This window comes from Mirounga angustirostris, unplaced genomic scaffold, assembly GCF_029215605.1.
Source record: "Mirounga angustirostris isolate CCGP_5_RB_7025 unplaced genomic scaffold, mMirAng1.0.hap1 SCAF_4, whole genome shotgun sequence".
Taxonomy (NCBI): domain Eukaryota; kingdom Metazoa; phylum Chordata; class Mammalia; order Carnivora; family Phocidae; genus Mirounga; species Mirounga angustirostris.
In genome coordinates this window covers 119,162,652-119,183,455 of record NW_026991712.1, presented here as the reverse complement: position 1 = coordinate 119,183,455, position 20,804 = coordinate 119,162,652, and the positions used below count along the sequence as shown (strand labels likewise).

Sequence of the window (20,804 nt, the reverse complement as noted above, 5' to 3'; positions counted from 1 at the left end):
GATATAATGATGAGAAAGCCAGACAAGAGTCTTATTTTCATGGATCTTACTTTTTGGTAGGGAAAAATAGACTAAACAAAAAAACCCCACAAATGTATGAAAAAAAGAGGTAAGATAATAGAGATAGCATTAAATATGATATAAAGAGATGGATAGAAAGGGCAGTTAGAGAAGGTCTTTCAGGAAGTAACATTTTAGCTGAGATCTTAATGATGAGAAAAAAGCAGCAATGGGAGAAGACAAAGATGATTCTAGAAAGAAGGAACAGAAAGTACAAAGAGCTAGGCTTGTTCCAGGATCAAAACCACAAGACATTACTAATAACTCAGCGATGCTTCTTCTTTTTTTTTTTTTTAAGATTTTATTATTTATTTGAGAGAACAAGAAAGACAGAGAGAGAGAGAGAGAGAGAGACAAAGACAGAGCATGAAAGGGGGAGGGGCAGAGGGAGAGGAGAAAGCAGACTTCCCACTGAGCTGGGAACCTGACTAGGGGCTTGATCCCCTGACACTGAGATCCTGACTTGAGCCGAAGTCAGACACTTAACCGACTGAGCCACCCAGGCATCCCAGTGATGCTTATTTTCATTTGAAACTGAGAAAAATCACAGAGAACACTAATTCAATGTAGAAGCAAGGTGTGAAATTTGCTGTATTTACCTTATAGCCCTCTGCTCCAGGCTCTCCTCTCTCTCCTTGTTCCCCAACTGGACCCTGCAGAGACCATGTGCAAAAATAATCAATTTCACAGTTGGATCTAAGTATTTGTGAATGAAGATAACACAGTTAGTGTGAAATAATTTTTTCCAAAAATATGAAACCAAATGTATAACAATTTGCTTAGTTCTACTAAATAATTTCAAAAGATTGAATTTCAATAAAAACAAGAACATCATAAGCATGGAATTATTTAAAGAGAATCTCATAATGATTCTGCAAGAAAAAATATTGAAGAAATGAAGTCCACTTAAACAATATAAATTTTCAGATGTATAAAATATGTTAGGCATGTTGGCAAAATAACTTGCATTTTTACTTAATGTTAAAATGATAAAGATTTAATCTGAATCATTCATTAATTAGAAGACTATATTTAATAATCTTTTTATTGATTTATTTTTATTTTTTTGAAGTTCAGTTGACATACAATATTATATTAGTTTTAGGCATACAACATAATGATTCGACATTTATACACATTATGAAAGGATCACCAGAATAAGTCTGGTCACCATCTGTCACCATATGTAGCTATTATAATATTATTGACTGTATTCACTATGCTATACTTTACATCCCCATGACTTATTTATTTTATAACTGGAAGTTTGTAACTCTTAATCCCCTTCACCTATTTCATCCATCTCCCTACACCGTCCTCTCTGGACAGTTTGTTCTGTGATTTATAAGTCTGTTTATGTTTTGTTTTGTTTGCTTTGTTTTTTAGACTCCACATATAAGTAAAATCATACAGTATTTTCTTTCTTTAACTTATTTCACTTAGCATAGTGCCCTGTAGGTGCACCTATGTTGTCACAAATGGCAAGATTTCACTCCTTTTTATGGCTGAGTAGTATCACATTGTGTGTGTGTGTGTGTGTGTGTGTGTGTATGTATACACATACTACATCTTCTTTACCCATTCATCTATCAGTAAACACTTAGGTTGTTTCCATATCTTGGCTCTTGTAAGTAATGCTGCAATGAACATATGGGTGCATATGTCTCTTTTCAAATTATGTTTTTCATTTCCTTCAGGTAAATACCCATAAGTCGAATAGCTGGATCATACAGTATTTCTATTTTTAATTTTTTGAGGACTCTCCATACCGTTTTAAATAGTGGCTACACCAATTTACATTCCCACCAACAGTTCATGAAGGTGGGAATTTTTTCCACATACTTGCCAACATTTATTTCTTGTTTGTTTGTTTGTTTTATACTAGTCATTCTGACAGCTGTGAGATGAAATCTCATTGTGATTTTGATTTGTATTTCCCTGATTAGTGATGTTGAGCATCTTTTCATGTGTCAGTTGGCCTTTTCTATGTCTTCTTTGGAAAAATACCTACTCAGGTCCTCTCCCCATTTTTAAAAAATCAGATTGTTTTATTTGTGTTGAGTTGTAGGAGTGCTTTGTATATTTTGGATAATAATCCCTTATTGGAGATATCATTTGCAAATATACCCTCCAATTTAGAAGGTTGCCTTTTTGTTTTTTTGAAAAAACGTTTTAGTTTGATGTAATCCCAATTGTTTATTTTTGCTTTTGTTGCCTTTGCCTGAGGAGACAGATCCAAAAAAATATTTCTAAGACTGATGTGCAAGAGTTTACACCTGTTTTCTTTTGGAAGTTTTATGATTTCTGGTCTTACATTTAGGCCTTTACTTCATTTTATTTTTGCATGTAGTGGGAAAAAAGTAGTCCAGTTTCATTCTTTTGCGTGCAGCTGTCCAGTTTCTCCAACATTATTTATTGAAAAGACTATCCTTTCCCCACTGTATATTCTTGCCTCTTTTGTCATAGATTAATTGTCATAGAAGTGTGTGTTTATTTCTGGGCTCTCTATTCTGTTCCATTGATCTATATATTTATTTTTGTGCCAGTACCATACTGTTTGATAAGCATAGCTTTATAGTACAGTTTGAATCAGGCAGCATGATACCTGAAGCTTTGTTCTTCTTTTTCAAGATTCTTTTGGCTATTTAGGGTCTTGTCATTCCATATGAGTTTTAAGATCATTTGCTCTAGTTCTGTGAAAAACCCTATTGGAATTTTGCTAGGAATTGTATTAAATCTATAGGCTGCTTTGGATAGTATGAACATCTTAACAATATTATTTCTTCCAACTCATGAACATGGTATATATTTCCATTTATTTTTGTCATTTTCAGTTCTTTCATCAATGTCTTATAGTTTTCAGAATACAAGTATTTCATCTCCTTGGTTAAAATTATTTCTAGAGATTTTATGATTTTCAACTCAATTGTAAATGATTGTTTTCTAAATTTCTCCTGATAGTTTGTTACTATTGTATAGAAATGCAACATTTCTACATATTAATTTTGTATCCTGAAACTTTACTCAATTTAGTAGTTGTAATAGCTTTTTGGTGAAATCTTTATTTTCCATTTATAGTATAATGTCATCTGCAAATATTGACAGTTTTATTTCTGTCTTACCAATGTGGATGCCTTTTCTTTCTTTTTCTTCTCTCATTGCTATGGCTAGGATTTCTAGTAATATGTTGAATAAGAGTGGTGAGAGTAGGCACCTTTCTATTTTTCCTGATCTTAGAGGAAAAGCTTCAGCTTACACCATTGAGTATGATGTTAGTTGTAGCTTTGTCATATATGGCCTTTCTTATAGAGGTTTTTATTGAGAGTTTTCATCATAAGTGGATGTTGAATTTCATCAAATGCTTTTTCTGCATCTATTGAGAGGATCATATGATTTTTATCCTTCATTTTGTTTTTGTTTTTTTAAAGATTTTATTTGACACAGAGAGAGAGCTCAAGGATTGGGAGCAGCAGAGGCAGAAGGAGAAGCAGGCTCTCCGCTGAGCAGGGAGCCCAATGTGGGACTTGATACCAGGACTCTGGGATCATGACCTGAGCTAAAGGCAGATGCTGAACTGAGCCATCCAGGCACCCCATCCTCATTTTGTTAATGTGTGTATCAAGTTGATTGATTTGAAATACTGAACCATCCTTGCATTCCTGGAATAAATCTTACTTGATCGTGGTATATGATCCTTTTAATGTATTGCTGAATTCTGTTTGCTAATATTTTGTCGAGGATTTTTGCATCTATGTTCTTGCATGTATATTCTATGTTCATCTATGATATTGGCCTGTGATTTTCTTTTCTTTTTTTGTACTGCCTTTATCTGGTTTTGGTATCAGGATAATGCTAGCCTCATAGAATGAATTTGAAAGCATTCTTCCTCTAATTATTTTTTGAGTAGTTTGAGAAGTATAGGTATTAATGCCTCTTTAAATGTTTGGTAGAATTCACCTGTGAAACTGTCTGGTCCTGGACTTTGGTTTATTGGGAGTTTTTTGATTACTGATTCATTTTTATTACCAGTAATCAGCCTGTTCAAATTTCTATTCCTTCCTGATTCAGTCTTGGAAGATTATACATGTTTAGGAATTTATCCATTTCTTCTAGGTTGTCCAATTTATTGGCATATAACTATTTGTAGTAGACTGGGAGATGCTGTTTTTATTTTCATTTGTCTTCAGGTATTTTTTGATTTCCTCTTTAATTCTTCATTAACCCCTTGTTTGGTTAGTAGCATGTTGTTTAGCTTCCATGTACTTGTGGGGTTTTTTTCCAGTTTTTTTTTTCTTGGTATTTATTTCTAGTTTTATACTATTATAATCAGAAAAGATGCTTGATATGATTTCAGCCTTCTTAAATTTATTAAGACTTGCTTTGTGGCCCAACATGTGATCTAACCTAGAGAATGTTCCATGTGCACTTAAGAAGAATGAGTGTTCGCTGTTTTTGAATGTTCTGTATATATCCATTAGGTCCCTCTGGTCTATGTGTTGTTTAAGGCTACTATTTTCTTTCTGGATGATCCATCCATAGATGTAAGTGCCCTACTTTATTGTATTACTGTTGATTTCTCCCTTTATGTCTGTTAATATTTGCTTTATAAATTTAGGTGCTCCTAAGTTGGTTGCATAGATATTTACAATTGTTATATCCTCTAGTTGAATTGATCCTTTTATCATTACATAATGCCCTTCCTAATGTCTTGTTACAGTCTTTGTTTCAATGTCAATTTTATCTGATATGAGTATGCTACCCAGGTTTTTTTCATTTCCATTTGAATGGAATATTTTCTTTTCCATCCTTTCACTTTCAATCCATGTGTGTCTTTAGGTATGAAGTGAATCTCTTGTAGGCAGCACATAGATGGGTCTTGTTTTTCTTATCTACTCAGTCACCTTGTGTCTTTTGATTGGAGCATTTAGCCCACTTACATTTAAAGTAATTATTGAAAGGTATGTACTTATTGACATTTTGTTAGTTGTTTCCTGGTTGTATTTGTAGTTCTTTTCTGTTCTTCTCTTGCTCTCTTCCCTTGTGATTTGATGGTTTTTTTAGTGGTATATTTGGATTCTTTTCTCTCTCACTCTCTTTTTTTTGTGAATCTATCATGGTTTTTTGGCTTGCAGTTTCCATGAGTTTCATATTTAACGCCCAATGTACATAGCAGTCTATTTTAAGTTGATAGTCCCTTAAGTTCAAGCACATTCTAAAAGTCCTACATTTTTATTCTCCTTCCCCATATTTTGTGTATTTGTTGTCATAATTTACATTTTTTATTTTGTGTATCCCTTAGCTAATTACTGTAGATATAGTTGTTTTTACTATATTTTTTGAGAGGCAGAGGGAGATGGGGAGAGAGAGAATCTTAAGTAAGCTCCACACCTAACATGGAGCCCAACACAGATGGGGCTTTGCATTTAGATTATATAGCTACAAATAGTGCAGGCCTATAAAAATCATGTTATGAAACTAACAAAACAAAATTCCTTGAAAAGATGTGATTGGTGCTGTCAATCTATTATCTTCATTGCATTTTATCTTGAAACATAAAAATAATTTTAGAAAAAGACCTACTGGTTCACCTCGAGGCCCAGGTGGTCCTAGTACTGTGCTATCTTCTCCTGGATAACCCTGTAATGAAGATAATGATTTATAAACAAAACCAAATTAATAAAATAACCTTTGAACTATGCAGGCTATTACTATCTAACATGTTATGAAATATACTATCTTTATCTATTTAAATGGAAAACTTTTACCTATAAAACTTAGCATAGGATATTTTATACAGGTGTGATTCCTATAGGTTCTAAGAAGTGTCAATCTGCTTTAATTACATAAAAAGCAGTTTAGGAATTTGCTCGAAGTTTCAAGTTTGCAATGATATTGTAAGTCAACAGGAGTACTGTTGTAGTTATTCTTAATCCATAAAAAATTTTACTACAAATGTATCAGTTATTTAATCTGTAGTCTCACAATTTCTTTAATAAGTAATTAATTTTACTTTTACAAAGCTTTACAGATTGCAAAGTGCTTTAACATATATTATTTCATGAATATCTTGAGACAGCCGATTGAAGACATCTTAATGACTTGTTTACATTTTTGTCTTTTATTATTTATCTTCTAGAATTTGCAGTACTTCCCAAGTTGAAAAGTGTTTCTTTTATTCTTTGAAAATGTTTCCATGCATATTTTCAGAAAGAACACAAAAATTTAATATTTAACTTTAGTATTAAAAAGTCAATATGCACACATACCTTTTCTCCTTTAGGTCCTGGCAACCCAGAAAGTCCTGGTTGACCCTGATGGCCCTAACAAAAGGACAAGTAAGCAGACATTCACCATATAATTTGTGCATGTTCTACCTAATAACACCAAGGCCATCCTATTAGATATGGCAATATTCTTTTTTTTTTTTTTAAAGATTTTATTCATTTATTTGAGAGAGAATGAGATAGAGAGAGCATGAGAGCGGGGAGGGTCAGCGGGAGAAGCAGGCTCCCTGCCGAGCAGAGAGCCCGATGCGGGACTCGATCCCGGGACTGCAGGATCATGACCTGAGCCGAAGGCAGTCGCTTAACCAACTGAGCCACCCAGGCGCCCTAGATATGGCAATATTCTGAATGAAAAACGAGATTTATTCTCTAGGCGGTTGAGGCCTAAATATATTAGAAAGGTTGTTATCAGTGAGATTTCATCTTAATTTGCATATTTGAGATGACATCTTTATATAACTATTTTCATGTAAATACGTTTTAATTTCCAATTAGAAATGATTACCCTATATCCTGGAATTCCTGGTTCTCCATGAGGTCCCATCAATCCTAAGTGTCCCTAAAAAACAAAGCAAATATTAGAAAGAAAACAAACAACTGTTTAAACCATTAAGCTTATACTCTTATTATTTATTTATTTAGTACTTTTATTACTTAAAATTTAGATTTTTTGAGGTATAATATTTTACTTAGTCTGAAATGGAAAAAACAAAAAATAACACTCTAACTTTTGTCTTATTTTTCTTCTGAACCACAAAAGTCCCACCAAAAACACATCTCTGTAGTTTATTTCTGGTATGAATATTCTTAATCATATTAAGAAAAATATTTTCAGTTGTTAGAATCTGATAGGTTTCTAGTAAGTTCTTGGAAATGTAGTTTGCACCTGTCAAAGTTTATGGTAGATGTGCATCACTGAATATTAGAATATAGCCTGATAGTTTTTCATATTGTCACAATGGGATCAAGGAGAACATATTCATTGATAGTTTCAGATGCTTTGATAAAGTTTCAGCTCTGGTCAAACTTGTTAAAATAGAAATGATTGACAACTTATGTACAATAATCACCCTACTATTGCTTTTCTTATCAATAATTTGCAGATGAGGATACTATATAAATTAGGGCTAATTAATAAATGCCCCCAAAATACTGAAAATGTGACTCAGATAACTGAAAAGAGCAAAAATAATAATCCTAATAATGAATGTCTTATCTTTCATACTATTAAAAAGTTTCCACATCAACTCTCCTATTTGAGTTTGAAACTAAACAGGAGATGAGAGAATTAAGGCAGAGACTAGGTGTATGCCTAACCAAATATCAAACTAGAAATTCTAAATATGATTATTTATCCAAAGAACCCATGAGAACCACCTATCATTAAAGTGGATATAAAGTGAAAATATTAAAGTAAATAGGTATCTTACACAGCATCAATAAGAAGATATAATGGGAAAAAGGACTGCATTATAAATCATAAAATCCGTAAGAAACTAACAATAAACCTAACAAGATAGAGGTAAGAACAGAATGGAGGAAATAACAAAACTTTATTAAAAGGTATATAAGAAGATATAAGTAAATGGAAAGACATATAGTGCTTCTCTACTGAAAGATTCAATATTAAAGAACTTAAAGAGCTGCTTTTAAGGTTCACATGGAAGAGAGAATTATGGTAAGAGATGAACTTTTTAGAGAAATGAAATATGGAGTACTTGCCCTGACAGATCTCAAAAAATACTGTAATAGTAAAATAATTTAAGTAGTGTGGTATTGGACCTAAAAACAGACTAACAGAGTGACGGAAGAAAACAGAGAGAATGAAAAAAGCCAATAAATATTTGAGAGTTTAGTTTATGGTAAGGGTAGTATTTCAGAAAAGTGGGAAATAGATTGACTATTAAATGATTTTGAGACAACTGAATTTCAATTTGGAAAAGAGAAAATCAGTTCTTTACAACTTATTTCATAGCAAAGAAATAATTTTCATATAAGTTAGGGGTAAAAATAAAGCTAAAAGTATTAGAAAGATATAGAAGAGTGTTTTTATATACTTTAGGTGGGAAAGGCATTTCTAATGAAGAAATAAAACCTAGAACTATAAAGTAAAAAACTGACAAATTTGGCTATATAATTAACCTCTGTCCAGCAAAAGATATCACAAAAAATATTAAAAGATAAATGGTAGAAAGGGAAATGTATTTGTAATATATTTTATAACATACTTAACAAAATATATTATCTAAAATATATAAGGCATTATTGCAAGTCAATAAGAAAAAAACAACCTAATATAAACTATGTAAAGTACACATGAAAAGGCAATTTCCAGAAAAAAATACAAATTACTTAATTGCAATCAGGGAAATGTAAATAGAAAGAAAATGAGACACACTTATCAGATTGTAAAACATCAAAAGAGTTAATAGGAAGTATTGGTAGTGGGAGAGTGAATTTGATGAAACCTTTGGGAAGGTTAAATATGTGTCAATATTCAAAAAGTGAATATTCTTTTTAAACAAAATCCAAAGTAGCAGCCTACTTTGATGGCAAGACTTCAGATTAATTCTGATGTTCATTAAAAATTAATCATATAAAGTACTTTAACATATAAGCCAAAAGCAGAGAAATAGTAATAATTTAAATAAAAGGAAGTAAGAAAGACCTGAAGTAGTAAGATGAATATGTAAAAAGAGCCTGAAACAAACTTTCCTCAGACAACAGATGGATTATGCAATGCTCTCAAGAAGGCGTTGGTAAAAAGTCTAGCATTTGTGACATTTAATGGAGAGTAGGAAAGATACATGCATTTTGTATATAAGCTTATGAAACAGTGAAAACACTAAACACTAAATCACAAATATTCTGCATCTCTTGTGCTAGGACTTTCTGAACTAGTCCAATATATTAGGAATAAAATTTTGCTATTATAGGTTCAGAGGTATTATGCGACCCTTGCTTCCAACATCATATAAAATTCATGCAAAAGATTAAATATTAGATGTTATGGATATTGATCACAGCTGGTTAAAAAAATCTCCAGATAAGCATGTGGAGTCCAAGCTTATAAATAAAACCTTTAAATAAATCTAATTTTCAAAGCAATTTGCCAATCCCGACAGTGTAGTTTTATACAGATATTAAATTCTGACTTTAAGTGCAAAGAATATAAACTTTCTTACTTAGGTTAGGAGTTATAATCTGATTTTTTTAAAACTTCATTTCATATTTTATTTCCATTTTGAGCTTTTTTTTCCCCCTCTCCCTTTTCCATGTCCAGAAACCACTAAGCCATTTAAGTACTGTGGAATGCTTACAATTCTCCACAGCCCATGGAGGTAGATTATTTTCAATGGAACTATTGCTTTCTCTGTAAAATTAATCAAGGGATGAAACTTTAAGGACATGGATACATTTCTTTTCCATCCACAGTGAACTCAGGTCTGGAAACAAATCAAATACTAACCACAGCACCTCTAGTTCCTCTGGCACCCTTAGGACCACTTTCCCCAATTTGTCCAGGAGCACCTCTGCTTCCAATTTCTCCTGTGTGCCCTGTTTGTCCTTTATCACCCTGTGGATGTCATTAATAAGAGAGAAAAGTGAGAAAAAACAGATTTTTACTTAGATGAATTAACTATATCATATACTTGGAAAGACACCAGAGGATATTCTGTAAGCAAAATTCTGTAAATAGTAACTTTGCTTTAATTTAATAGTAGTAGAGACCATCACTGATAATAAGACACCATCACCACCTAGGTTAACCTAAAGATATAACTAAAAGTAATTTAGGAGAAAGAACATTTAAAAAATAATTTTGGCCTAACAAGCAGGGGAGATTTGGTGTTCTTGCTGAATTACAAAATAACTAAGATTTTTATTTTGAAAGTTGTTATGTATGTATGTTTGCATGCATGCACGTATTTCTTGTCATCATGAGAAAACACAGGCCCTATGAGAAGCCTGTTTCTATAGACAACTTCAATGCCACAAAGATCTATTTAATGCAAAAAGGTTCCAGTGTATGGTTCTGTATATTCAGAATCATCACTCACTGGTTTGGAGTCTGCCTTTAAAAATCCATAACATCTTTTTTAATCGATAATATTTTTATATCATTTTGCATCCTTTTAAAAACTAGTTAGTTGCCTTCTGTTTTCCATCAAGCTGACTGATCATTCTCTACCACCAAAATACAGCTTCTTTGAAGCAACTTTAAGTACTATAATTCGTTTTCTGAAAGTGGGAACCAACCTGTTCTATTATTGATATTCAAGTAGATACAAAGAAAAACTAGACTGTGATCATAGGCAGGAAGTTTTTGGTATTCATAATAATTCCCAGGGGTGCAGGTTATTGTAAGGACTTACACTGTCCCACTTCTAATGTTGATTTTAGATATAACATTATGTATGATGAAAAGAGACTTCAATATTGGGGTTATTTTCATGGGCAAGAATAGCTACTAAATATTTAAGTGATGAATCACTGAATTCTACTCCTGCAACTAATATTATACTTTATCTTAACTAACTAGATTTAAATAAAAACTTGAAACATTAAAAAAAAAGAATGGCTACTAAAATTTACCTCATTAATTTTTCTTTACCTTTTATTCTCACTTATACTGTCCCTACATCATGACAAAGATGGAGTGGGTGTATATTAGTAGAAATGATAAAATTAGACTTTGGGGACTAGATATGGTATGATTTGAAGCTAAATACAGTAATATATTCAGAACTGTTGTGGTAGAATTAAGAAAATCATTTCTGTCTCACCAATACTTGAATAAATTATTGACCCCATACAAAGATGAATTTTTCATTATAACATTCTAGAATTTTATAAATATATCATTTTTTAGTAAAATATAAAAGAAACAAATAAACCACATTCTTTATTTGTGTTTCTTAGCCCATATATGGGAAAAATAAAATCAATCATTAACCTTTTCAATTTAGATAAACATAGTACAAATAAACACAGAAACAATTCTAGTCATATTCCTGTCCCCTAACCATTTTACTAAAGTTGTTACCAAATACCACAAATGGTATAATGTTTTCCTTTTCTCTCTTTTCCTGCCCATATTCTACTAAAGAATTTTTGGCAAACAGGAAAAAGGAACGGCAAAGATCTTTATACAAACTACAAAGTAGGAAATTTGCCTTTAAATAATTAAGGTGATGGGTACTCCTAAGTAGAGTTAAATATTAACTTACACAAAAATGCCTTTTAAAAACAATTTATAGTACTTTATTACTTTATATCTAGTGCAAATAAAAACATCACAACATTCTATGGAGCTCGGGGCACATCAGAAGAAAGATGTACCATAAAAAGATGTAAAAAAAAAAAATGTAAAAAAAAAACAACATAAAAAGATGTTAAAAAAAATTACCTTTTTCCCTGGACGACCTCTTTGTCCTGGAATTCCCACAATTCCTTCAGTTCCCTGGATATCCAATATAAAAAAGAAAATAAACTGTTAAGGAAAGGACTAAATGGAGTGTTTAAATACTTACATCACATAACCACTGCATTGAACACTATGTAAAAATGAGGATTACTTTTCAACAATAAATATTGTTTGAATATTTATTTATTTTTAAAGATTTTATTTATTTTAGAGAGTGCGTGCACGAGTCAGGAGAGGGGAAGAGAGATAGGGAGAGAATCTCAAGCAGATTCTGCACCAAGCACCTAGCCCCACGTGGGCTCCCCTGAGATCATGACCTGAGCCAAAACCTAGAGTCCGAGGCTCAACCAACTGAGCCACCCAGGTGCCCCTGTGTAATTGTTTAAAAATACGTCACAATGATTTAGAGGTCTAGCTGTTACTAGTGAGTAAAATTTACATATAGAAATCAGCCAAGATAGGGCGCCTAGGTGGCTCAGTTGGTTAAGCGACTGCCTTCGGCTCAGGTCATGATCCTGGAGTCCCTGGATCGAGTCCCGCATTGGGCTCCCTGATCGGCGAGGAGCCTGCTTCTCCCTCTAACCCTCCCCCCGTCATGTACTCTCTCTCTCTCTCATTCTTGCTCTCTCAAATAAATAAATAAAATCTTAAAAAAAAAAAAAAGAAATCAGCCAAGATAGATAAAATTAAACTGTTCTTTATTAGAGGAAAAAAATTACTTGGTTTCAGTGTAACCCATTTTAATTGGTGAGAAAAGTAAACCCAGTGCATCCGTTTTAGCAGTTCTATGAGCTACTGTGGGTTCAACATCTTGTTGATGGTATAGGATTATAAAATATATCTAAAACATGGTCAAGAAGAATCTCAAAATCTTACTGGAGTAGATTAGGAGATTTTCTTTAGTCTGTGGAAAAAAGGAGAGAGGGAAATACATGGAGAAAAAGGAGGTAGTCATATTAAACTGTTTAAAACAATATTTTCATTTCAATCTGTATTTTGTTTAGACAGAAATTTTTAATATATACTTTTTTAAAGTAAAAATTGGCTAAAGTATTTCAGATGTCATGTGAATTTGCAGGTCAACAATAATTAGGCTTAAATGAGATCCACAGTAAGCCAGAGGATGCAAGTTCTAAAATGGCTAAGAATTAATCACAGCACTCCTTGCATTAGTTGGAAATGAAAATGGAAATCTCAAATTTGTGTCCCAAAGCTTGGCAAACGGCAAAAATGACGTAGACAAGAAATAAATTGCGGTTTACCACTGTGCTATGTGGGCTCTTGATAAATATTTGTTGAACGAATAAACAGATACCTAAGGAAGTGACTCATACCCTATGTTCCTGAGCAAATGCTCTTCTAGCCTCAGAAAGTCACTGAATTTAGAAGCCAAAATGGGTTAAGTTCTATTGCTGTGGTTCTAGCTGCATCCAGAGGTTGAAATGATAGTTGCACTAACCCGAGATTTCTTTGTGGTTAATGTGGAGTTTTAAAAAGAGGCAGATTAACCTTCATCAGAGGTTAATAGTGTGAACTTTTAAAAGTTAGGCTGCTCGTTTCATATTCTGGCTCTGTACCTTACTGCAATAGGACCATAAGTAGATTATTTAACTTCTAAAGGCCCCAGTTTCCCATTAATATAAAAGAGGTAAAATAATACCTTTTCAAAAGGTTACTAAGATTAAATGAGATAATGCATGAAATGCTTAGAAAGAACTGGACTTATACTGAAGAATTTAGCTCAGTGTTAGTTCTCACTAACTACTGTTGCCTTTTTAAGGTGTATTATGTGATATTTAATTATATATAAAAAGATATTAGAAGGTACAATAAATACCCATGTACCCACCACCTACTTGAAGAAAAAGAAGCAATATACATATGTACATACTTGAAGTCCCTTTACACATACCTTTCCAAACGCGTTACCCTCTCTCTTCACTCAGGTGCAACCATTGCCCGCAATTTGTTTATCATTCCCATGCATTTCTTTATACTTTTACTCCATTTGAAATATATGGTTATTCTGCAACTTTTCAAACTTGAAATAAGTGTACTTTATGTATTCTTTTGAAACTTTTTAAACACACATTTTGTTTTTGAAATTAATCAATGTCTTTAATCCATTCACTTTGTTTTTAATTCTACAGGTTTCCATTTTCTTATCACAACTTATTTAAACACTTTCCTACTGATGAGTTTTTGGTGTGTTTTTTTTTTTTTTTTTTCTGTTATAGATAATGTGCTGCAATAAATACCTTGTGCATCCCTCTATGTGCCATGTCAGTTTTGTTTGTTTGCTTGTTTTGTTTTGTTTTTTAGGGTATAGCCCCTGAAGTTAAATTGCTGAGTTATAAAATACGTGCATCATCAAGTAGACAAGATATTGTCAAATTGTTCTCCGAAGTAGCTTTGTCAATTTACACTTCCACAGCAATGTTTGAGTCCAATTACTCTAAATCTTCTGTAATGCTTGGTACTATCAGACTTAAAATATATCCATCTCATTATGGAAAATGATATACTGTTGTGTTTTCAATTTGCATATTTCTGATTACTAAGGAGGAATGATCATCTATTCATATAGTTATCTGGCATCTATATGTGAATCTCTGGCTCTTATCTTCTGTCCAGTATTCTCCTGAGTTATTCTTACTGAGTTATACATAAAAGGTTTTTTTTTAATTATGTTATGTTAATCACCACACATTACATCATTAGTTTTTGATGTAGTGTTCCATGATTCATTGTTTGCATATAACACCCAGTGCTCCATTCAGTACGTGCCCTTAAAAGTTTTTATACAGGGCGCCTGGGTGGCTCAGTTGGTTAAGCGACTGCCTTCGGCTCAGGTCATGATCCTGGAGTCCCGGGATCGAGTCCCGCATTGGGCTCCCTGCTCGGCAGGGAGCCTGCTTCTCCCTCTGACCCTCCCCCCCTCTCATGTGCTCTCTGTCTCTCTCATTCTCTCTGTCTCAAATAAATAAATAAAATCTTAAAAAAAAAAAAAGTTTTTATACATATTCCTGATACTTGTATTTTGCTCATTCTATATAATACAGATCTCTTCTCTCAGCCTGAAGCTTATTTTCTCACTTTGTTTAACATAACTTTTGATTAATACAAGTTTGCAGTTTTAACGTAGTCATATTCATCAATATTTTCTTATTTCTTTCACTGTTTAGGAGATCCTTCTCCTCTCCCTCAGGTGTTCATGAAATATTCTCATAAATGTTCTCATATTTAACATTTTGATTTTCACAGTTAGGTCTTCAATTGGAATTTCATTCTTCTGTGTGTGTGCACATTTGTGTGAAGGAGCTGTTTTATTTTGTTTTCCATTTGGATAACCAACTGTACCAGTACCATTTATTGAATATTTCATCCTTTCCTTAATGATTTGAAATCTATAATCAATTTATCAAACTTCAAGTTTCAAAATATGCTGAGATCTCAGTCTAGGTTATCTTCTATTTCCACTGGTCTCTTCCTGTGAATGAGTATGACACTGACCAAATTACTCTAGCTTTAATTATAAGTTATGATATCAGGTAGGGCAAGTCCTCTCTTCCACACACTGCTGTGCTCCCACCCCCTGCAACTTGTTCTTGAAAACTGTCTTGATATTGGCCCTTCGTTCTTCCACATTCCTTTTAAAATCACTTTTCATGAATCATGTCCTATAAAAAATTCTTATGAGGATTTAGACTAAAATTATACTGGATTTATAGACTACTTTAGGGGAGAGATGATAATTTTTTGATACTGAGTCATCCTATCCACGAATATAAAATCTCTCTCCATTTATTTAGGTCTTTGTTAATAAACATATTTTTTTCAATAAAATTTTGCAAATCTTTGGTTAGATTTATTCCTAGGTGCTTAATTTTGTTGTTGATTGTATTGTAAATAGTATTTTTTCAAGTTTTCTAACTGCTTATTGCTGGGGAAGAAGAATGGAATCTATATTTTTGCATATTCTTATATTTAGCATCTTGCTAAAATCTCATTAATTTTAATAATTGATCTGTAGATTATTTCTCTTGTTTTATTACACTGGCTGGGTCTCTGAGTAAATGTTGAAGAGAAATAGTGAACAGTGGTGATCTTTGCTCATTTCTTCGAAGTTTCACCATTATGTATGACAGTCAATATGGATATTAAATCTTTAGAAATACTTTTTGTTTCATCTATTGAGATTATATTTTTTCTTTCTTTAATTTGTAGTTATGTGACTTAAACTTAAAGTCCTTCAAAATGTTAGGCTTTTGTTGCAATACTTGTATGAGAGGGAATTCATAAACCCTTTTCTTATATCAGCACTCCATAACTGCACTGAACTCAAATATTCAGGTGTCAGCTGACACTACTGTGTGGAAATGCTATCTGCCAACCAATAATGCAGTTTAAGTATCATCGTGTTTATATATTTAAATATTAATAAAAATTTGTGGATAAAGTAAAAATGTGACAAATTTAAGTCTCACAAATGTGTATAATTGAGAAATTTGTTATTATTCTGCAAGATGGCTTGCACCTTCTTCAAACTTCCATTCTCACCTCATTTTCAAGTTAATAACCTTGCCTCATACTGACTGAGACCAGCAGCAATCAAGCAAGAGCCATCTCTTCCCAACACCCAACCTACCAGCACACCTCCTTATGTACGCACATATTGTTCCCCTTTTCTGACGAAGGAAGAAGTTTCCCTGTTTCTTCTCTGAGGCCAGCTCCTCACTTGCATCTAAACCCCATGTCCTTTTCAAGGCCTTCTCCTACACTTGCACTATCAATTTTTTTCTCTTAAATGAATCACTTCCAACAGCAATTAAATATGCCAGATAGCACTCATTTGAGAAAAATCCTTCCTTGACCTCATGTCCCTCCCTCCCTTTCTATTCACTCATTCAATTTCTCATGTACTTTTCTAGTTCCATTTTTGCTTCCCCATCATAGCAAAGCATTTTGAAAGATTTGTGTATGCTCATTGTCACTATTTCCTTACTTCTCATTCTGTCTTTGTTTGGGCTTTTGTTCTTACCACAACTCTGAAATTTCTTCCTTTCGGACAACTGACCTTCAAATAGCCAAATCCAACAATCCAATGGCTCATTTTATCTGAAACTGTTTTCCATTCTTGCAACTTTTTAAAACTTTTGTTTACATGGCAGCATGCTTCTCAAATTTTCTACGTACTTAAAGCATCTCTTTATTTCCTTATAGCCTAATGATTCCTAAAGTTATGTCACCTGTCCTGACTGCACCAGTGACCTTCTGATTTTCCCACCTACTGACATCTTTTTGAATTTCTAATAGGCATCTCAAACTTTATGTTTCCCAAACTGAGCCTTGAATTCCCTCTTCAAACCCCTAAACCTTGTCTCTCCTTGTCTTCCCCATCTCTGCTGTAATGGGGCAATATTTTGAAAATCATTAAAATTGCTTTTCTATTTTGCCTTTTTGAATATATAGACTTTACCCTATTCACCTTGAGGGGTTTGTATGCCAAAGGGCTGGATGTATTAAGAAAATTTTTCTGTTTTCATTGTTTCCAACTTTAAAATTCACAAGTTGAGGCTGGAGCACCCCGCACATGGGCTGTCCTATATTATAGAAAAGACACACTTTCCATCTACCGCAGTAGAACTCTAAGGCTTTTACTAGATTATAGAAGGATGAGGATATGACATAGGGGAAATATAGAGACAGCCAGGTTGGTTGGTTGGTTTGTTTGTTTGTTTGTTTGTTTGTTTGTTTTGATTCCAGGAGTATGCAGGAAGGCAAAGAGGGAGGGAGAGACATAGTTGTTCAGATTTTCCTCTTTCTGAGTTTTGGCAGAGTAAAACCTTTGTTCCCTACTACTTCTTCAGGATGCAGGAAAGTTACCTTCTTTTTAGATACCACTTGGTTTATGGCCACATCAATTTGGATGCTCAGGAAAGTAAAAATGAGGAACATTTGTTAAATTTTCCTGAGCTACTCCTTGATTCCTATATGATGTAGATGGGAACTTAGAAACCCCTGGGGAGCTTGTGTGTGTGTCTGTGTGTGGGGTGGTCATTACTCTAGAAAGATGGGGCTCTGCCATAAGGGCTGAGAGCAGATTTCCTGGACTAGAACTGATTGAGAATCCAGAAGACCTGAGAGGGATCTGCAGATTAGTGGAAGCTGACAGGGAACATCACCCCGCCCCCAACCAAAGAAATGAAAACTACCAGCTACAGACATCATCATCACAGACCAGCAGGGTAGGCAGTAAGCAAATTGACAAGGAATGTTTCTATGTCCCTATCATTATGAATAACACCAGCATCTAGAACCAACACCTCTTCATCCTTGCCATCAGCAGACATTCAGACTCTCTAATGGAAAGGAGTAAAAGAGGGAGGTCGAGAACTGATCAATTTGAGAACCACATCATAAGAGTCTGAGTCTTATCTAAGGAGACTACTAACTTATAGGAATAAATTGTTTAAGCTTTCAAAATTTTTTCTCCTGGGGCACCTGGGTGGCTCAATTGGTTAAGTGTCTGCCTTTGGTTCAGGTCATGATCCCATAGGGTCCTGGGATGGAGCCCTGTATCAGGCTCCCTGCTCAGCAGGGGAGTCTGCTTCTCTCTCTCCCTTTGTCCCTACCCCACTAATGCTCTCTCTCTCTTGCTTACTCTCAAATAAATAAATAAAATCTTTAAAAAATAAAAAAGATAAAAATTTCTTTTCCCCCCAGACCCCAACAACTCCTCACTAATCAGTAAGTTAGAACTTGTGAGGAAACCCAGATGAACCAAAAATAATGAAATCACATATTTGCACATATGTAAGTACCAATCTGTAGCCCCATACTACATTTAATAGTATGATTACCGATTCAATTACTCCAGCTAAAACCTAGGATTTATTCTTTATAATTTTTTTCCTCTTTCTCAACATCCAAACAATGAGCAAATCCAGTCAGCTATATCTCCAAAATATGTCTTGAATTGGATCACTATTCTCTATCTCTATTGCCCCCTTACATTCCAAACCACCATACCACTTTTCATCTACACTGCTGCCACAGCCTTCTAAGTCCACTTTTAACCTCATAGTCTGTTTCTTCAAAATACCCCACATTATCACTAACAATGTTAATCAAACACATCTCGCTGTTTAAAACCGTCCAAATGGCTGTCCACTGAAATCAGAATCATCTCCAAATCTCTTATCATGGTCTGTAATCCTCCACATGATCTGGCTCCTTCTATTTCTCTGACATCATGTTTTCCAGTTGCTTATTACATTCTAGCTACTTGGCCGTACTTCCCCCTTCCTAACAGTGCATCTAATAAATGCCCTTTCTGCCTTAGGGCGTTGGCATTAGATGTTCCCTCTGCCTAGAAAGCTTTTTCTTAGATATTCACATGACTGGCTTCTTCTTATCTTCAGGCATCTCGCTCAGTGTAACCCTAGGTAGTCCTTTTGTGACCACCCCAATGTAAAGTAGCCTATACTTAGTAACTCTTTATCCCATTACCATGTTTTATTTTCTTCACAGCATTTATCACTAACAGAAATTAACCATTCTTGTTTACATTGCCTTCCCACACTACAGTGTAAGTTCCAAGACGGAAGGGAACTTGCCTGTTTTGTTTATTGCTATAACATTAGTACCCAGAACTATGCCTGGTATATAATTGATGCTTAAAAAATATTTAATAAACAAATGAATGATAGAATGCATGCCCAAAGTAGAAAATATTTAGCCTTAATCAGACAGTAACCTAGTCTACTTTGTATCCATTTGTAAAGAAATAACATCTTGAAAAGCATGTACTAAAGTTGGAAGTAAAACCAAAGTTTATGAATAAAAGGTGAAGAGTAGTGAGACATTTTTATACTACTAAAACTTTTAGTTTCTAAGAAATGTAGCATATGGATCTACTTGGAACATTTTGCACAGTAAACTTTTGTACACGGAAGAACACATTATGTGTGGAAAAGGGGGTTGACTGTATTCTATATTGTATTTTCTTCTGACATTATAATCAGAAAGGTTTCCCCTCATTCTTTTGTCCACGTATTTTTTCTCTTCAAAGACAGGTTGTTTTCTCTTCTTGCAGGGGTTGGGGGGAGGGTGGGTGGCAGTAAACGTCCACTGATATTAGGCTGGTTTATTTTAGTGTTTGTTCTGAGATGCGTAAGAAACATCTTGCTCCAAAATGTTGGCTATTAAAAGTTAACATACCCACTGCAACCCGTTTGTGTATTTAGAGGCTTGCAGGGCAGACTGGAAAAATAGCAACAATTTCTAAATGTGCATGTTATAATAGATTTCTTCAACAATTATAAAAATAAGAATGCTTTGATATAAATGTCACGTTGACAATAGTTGGTTTGATGTTGAGCCTACTCATAAAATAGAAGGAGTTGGGATTCCAGTCTATTACTTTAAATATGTGAGAATAGCTGTATTGTCTTCAAAGTAACACATCACATCTATTTTTTAAACAACTTTGAGATATAATTCATATTCCATATTATGAACCCATTTAAAGTGTACAATTTAATGATTTTTAGTATATTCACAGAACTGTGCAACTATCACCACAGTAAATTTTAGAACATTTTCATCACCCCAAAAGAAACCCTGTACCCATAAGCAGTCATTTCCCATTTCCTCCCAACAACTGCCCTGCCCTCCAACCCCCAGCCCTAGGCAACCACTAACCCACTTTCTGTCTTTCTGGATTTGCCTTATTTGGGACATGTCATATAATATTTGGTCTCTTTTGACTGGCTGCTTTCACTAAGCAAAATGTTTTCAAGATTCATCAAAGTTGTAACATGTATGATTATATCTTTTCTTTTCATTGCCAAGTTATAGTCCATTGCATGGGCATACTACATTCATTAATATACATTTACTAATTCATCAGTTGATGACCATTTGGGTTATTTCCACTTTTTGGCTATCATAAATAATGCTGCTATACACATTTATGTACAAGGTTTTGTCTGAATCCTGTTCTCAATTCTATTGGGTATACACCTAGG

At 33.8% G+C, this 20,804-nt stretch overlaps 1 protein-coding gene across 1 annotated transcript in view; it reads right to left on the bottom strand.

The window, feature by feature from the left end:
• COL24A1 (collagen type XXIV alpha 1 chain) overlaps positions 1–20,804 on the bottom strand; it is a 391,649-nt gene that overhangs the window by 82,691 nt on the left and 288,154 nt on the right. The window contains exons 38-43 of the mRNA XM_064588890.1: positions 11,755–11,808; positions 9,814–9,921; positions 6,850–6,903; positions 6,327–6,380; positions 5,641–5,697; positions 660–713 (exon numbers count right to left, since the gene is read on the bottom strand). Of these exons, the coding sequence (XP_064444960.1) occupies positions 660–713; positions 5,641–5,697; positions 6,327–6,380; positions 6,850–6,903; positions 9,814–9,921; positions 11,755–11,808 (381 nt within the window). The remainder of the gene's footprint in view (positions 1–659; positions 714–5,640; positions 5,698–6,326; positions 6,381–6,849; positions 6,904–9,813; positions 9,922–11,754; positions 11,809–20,804) is intronic.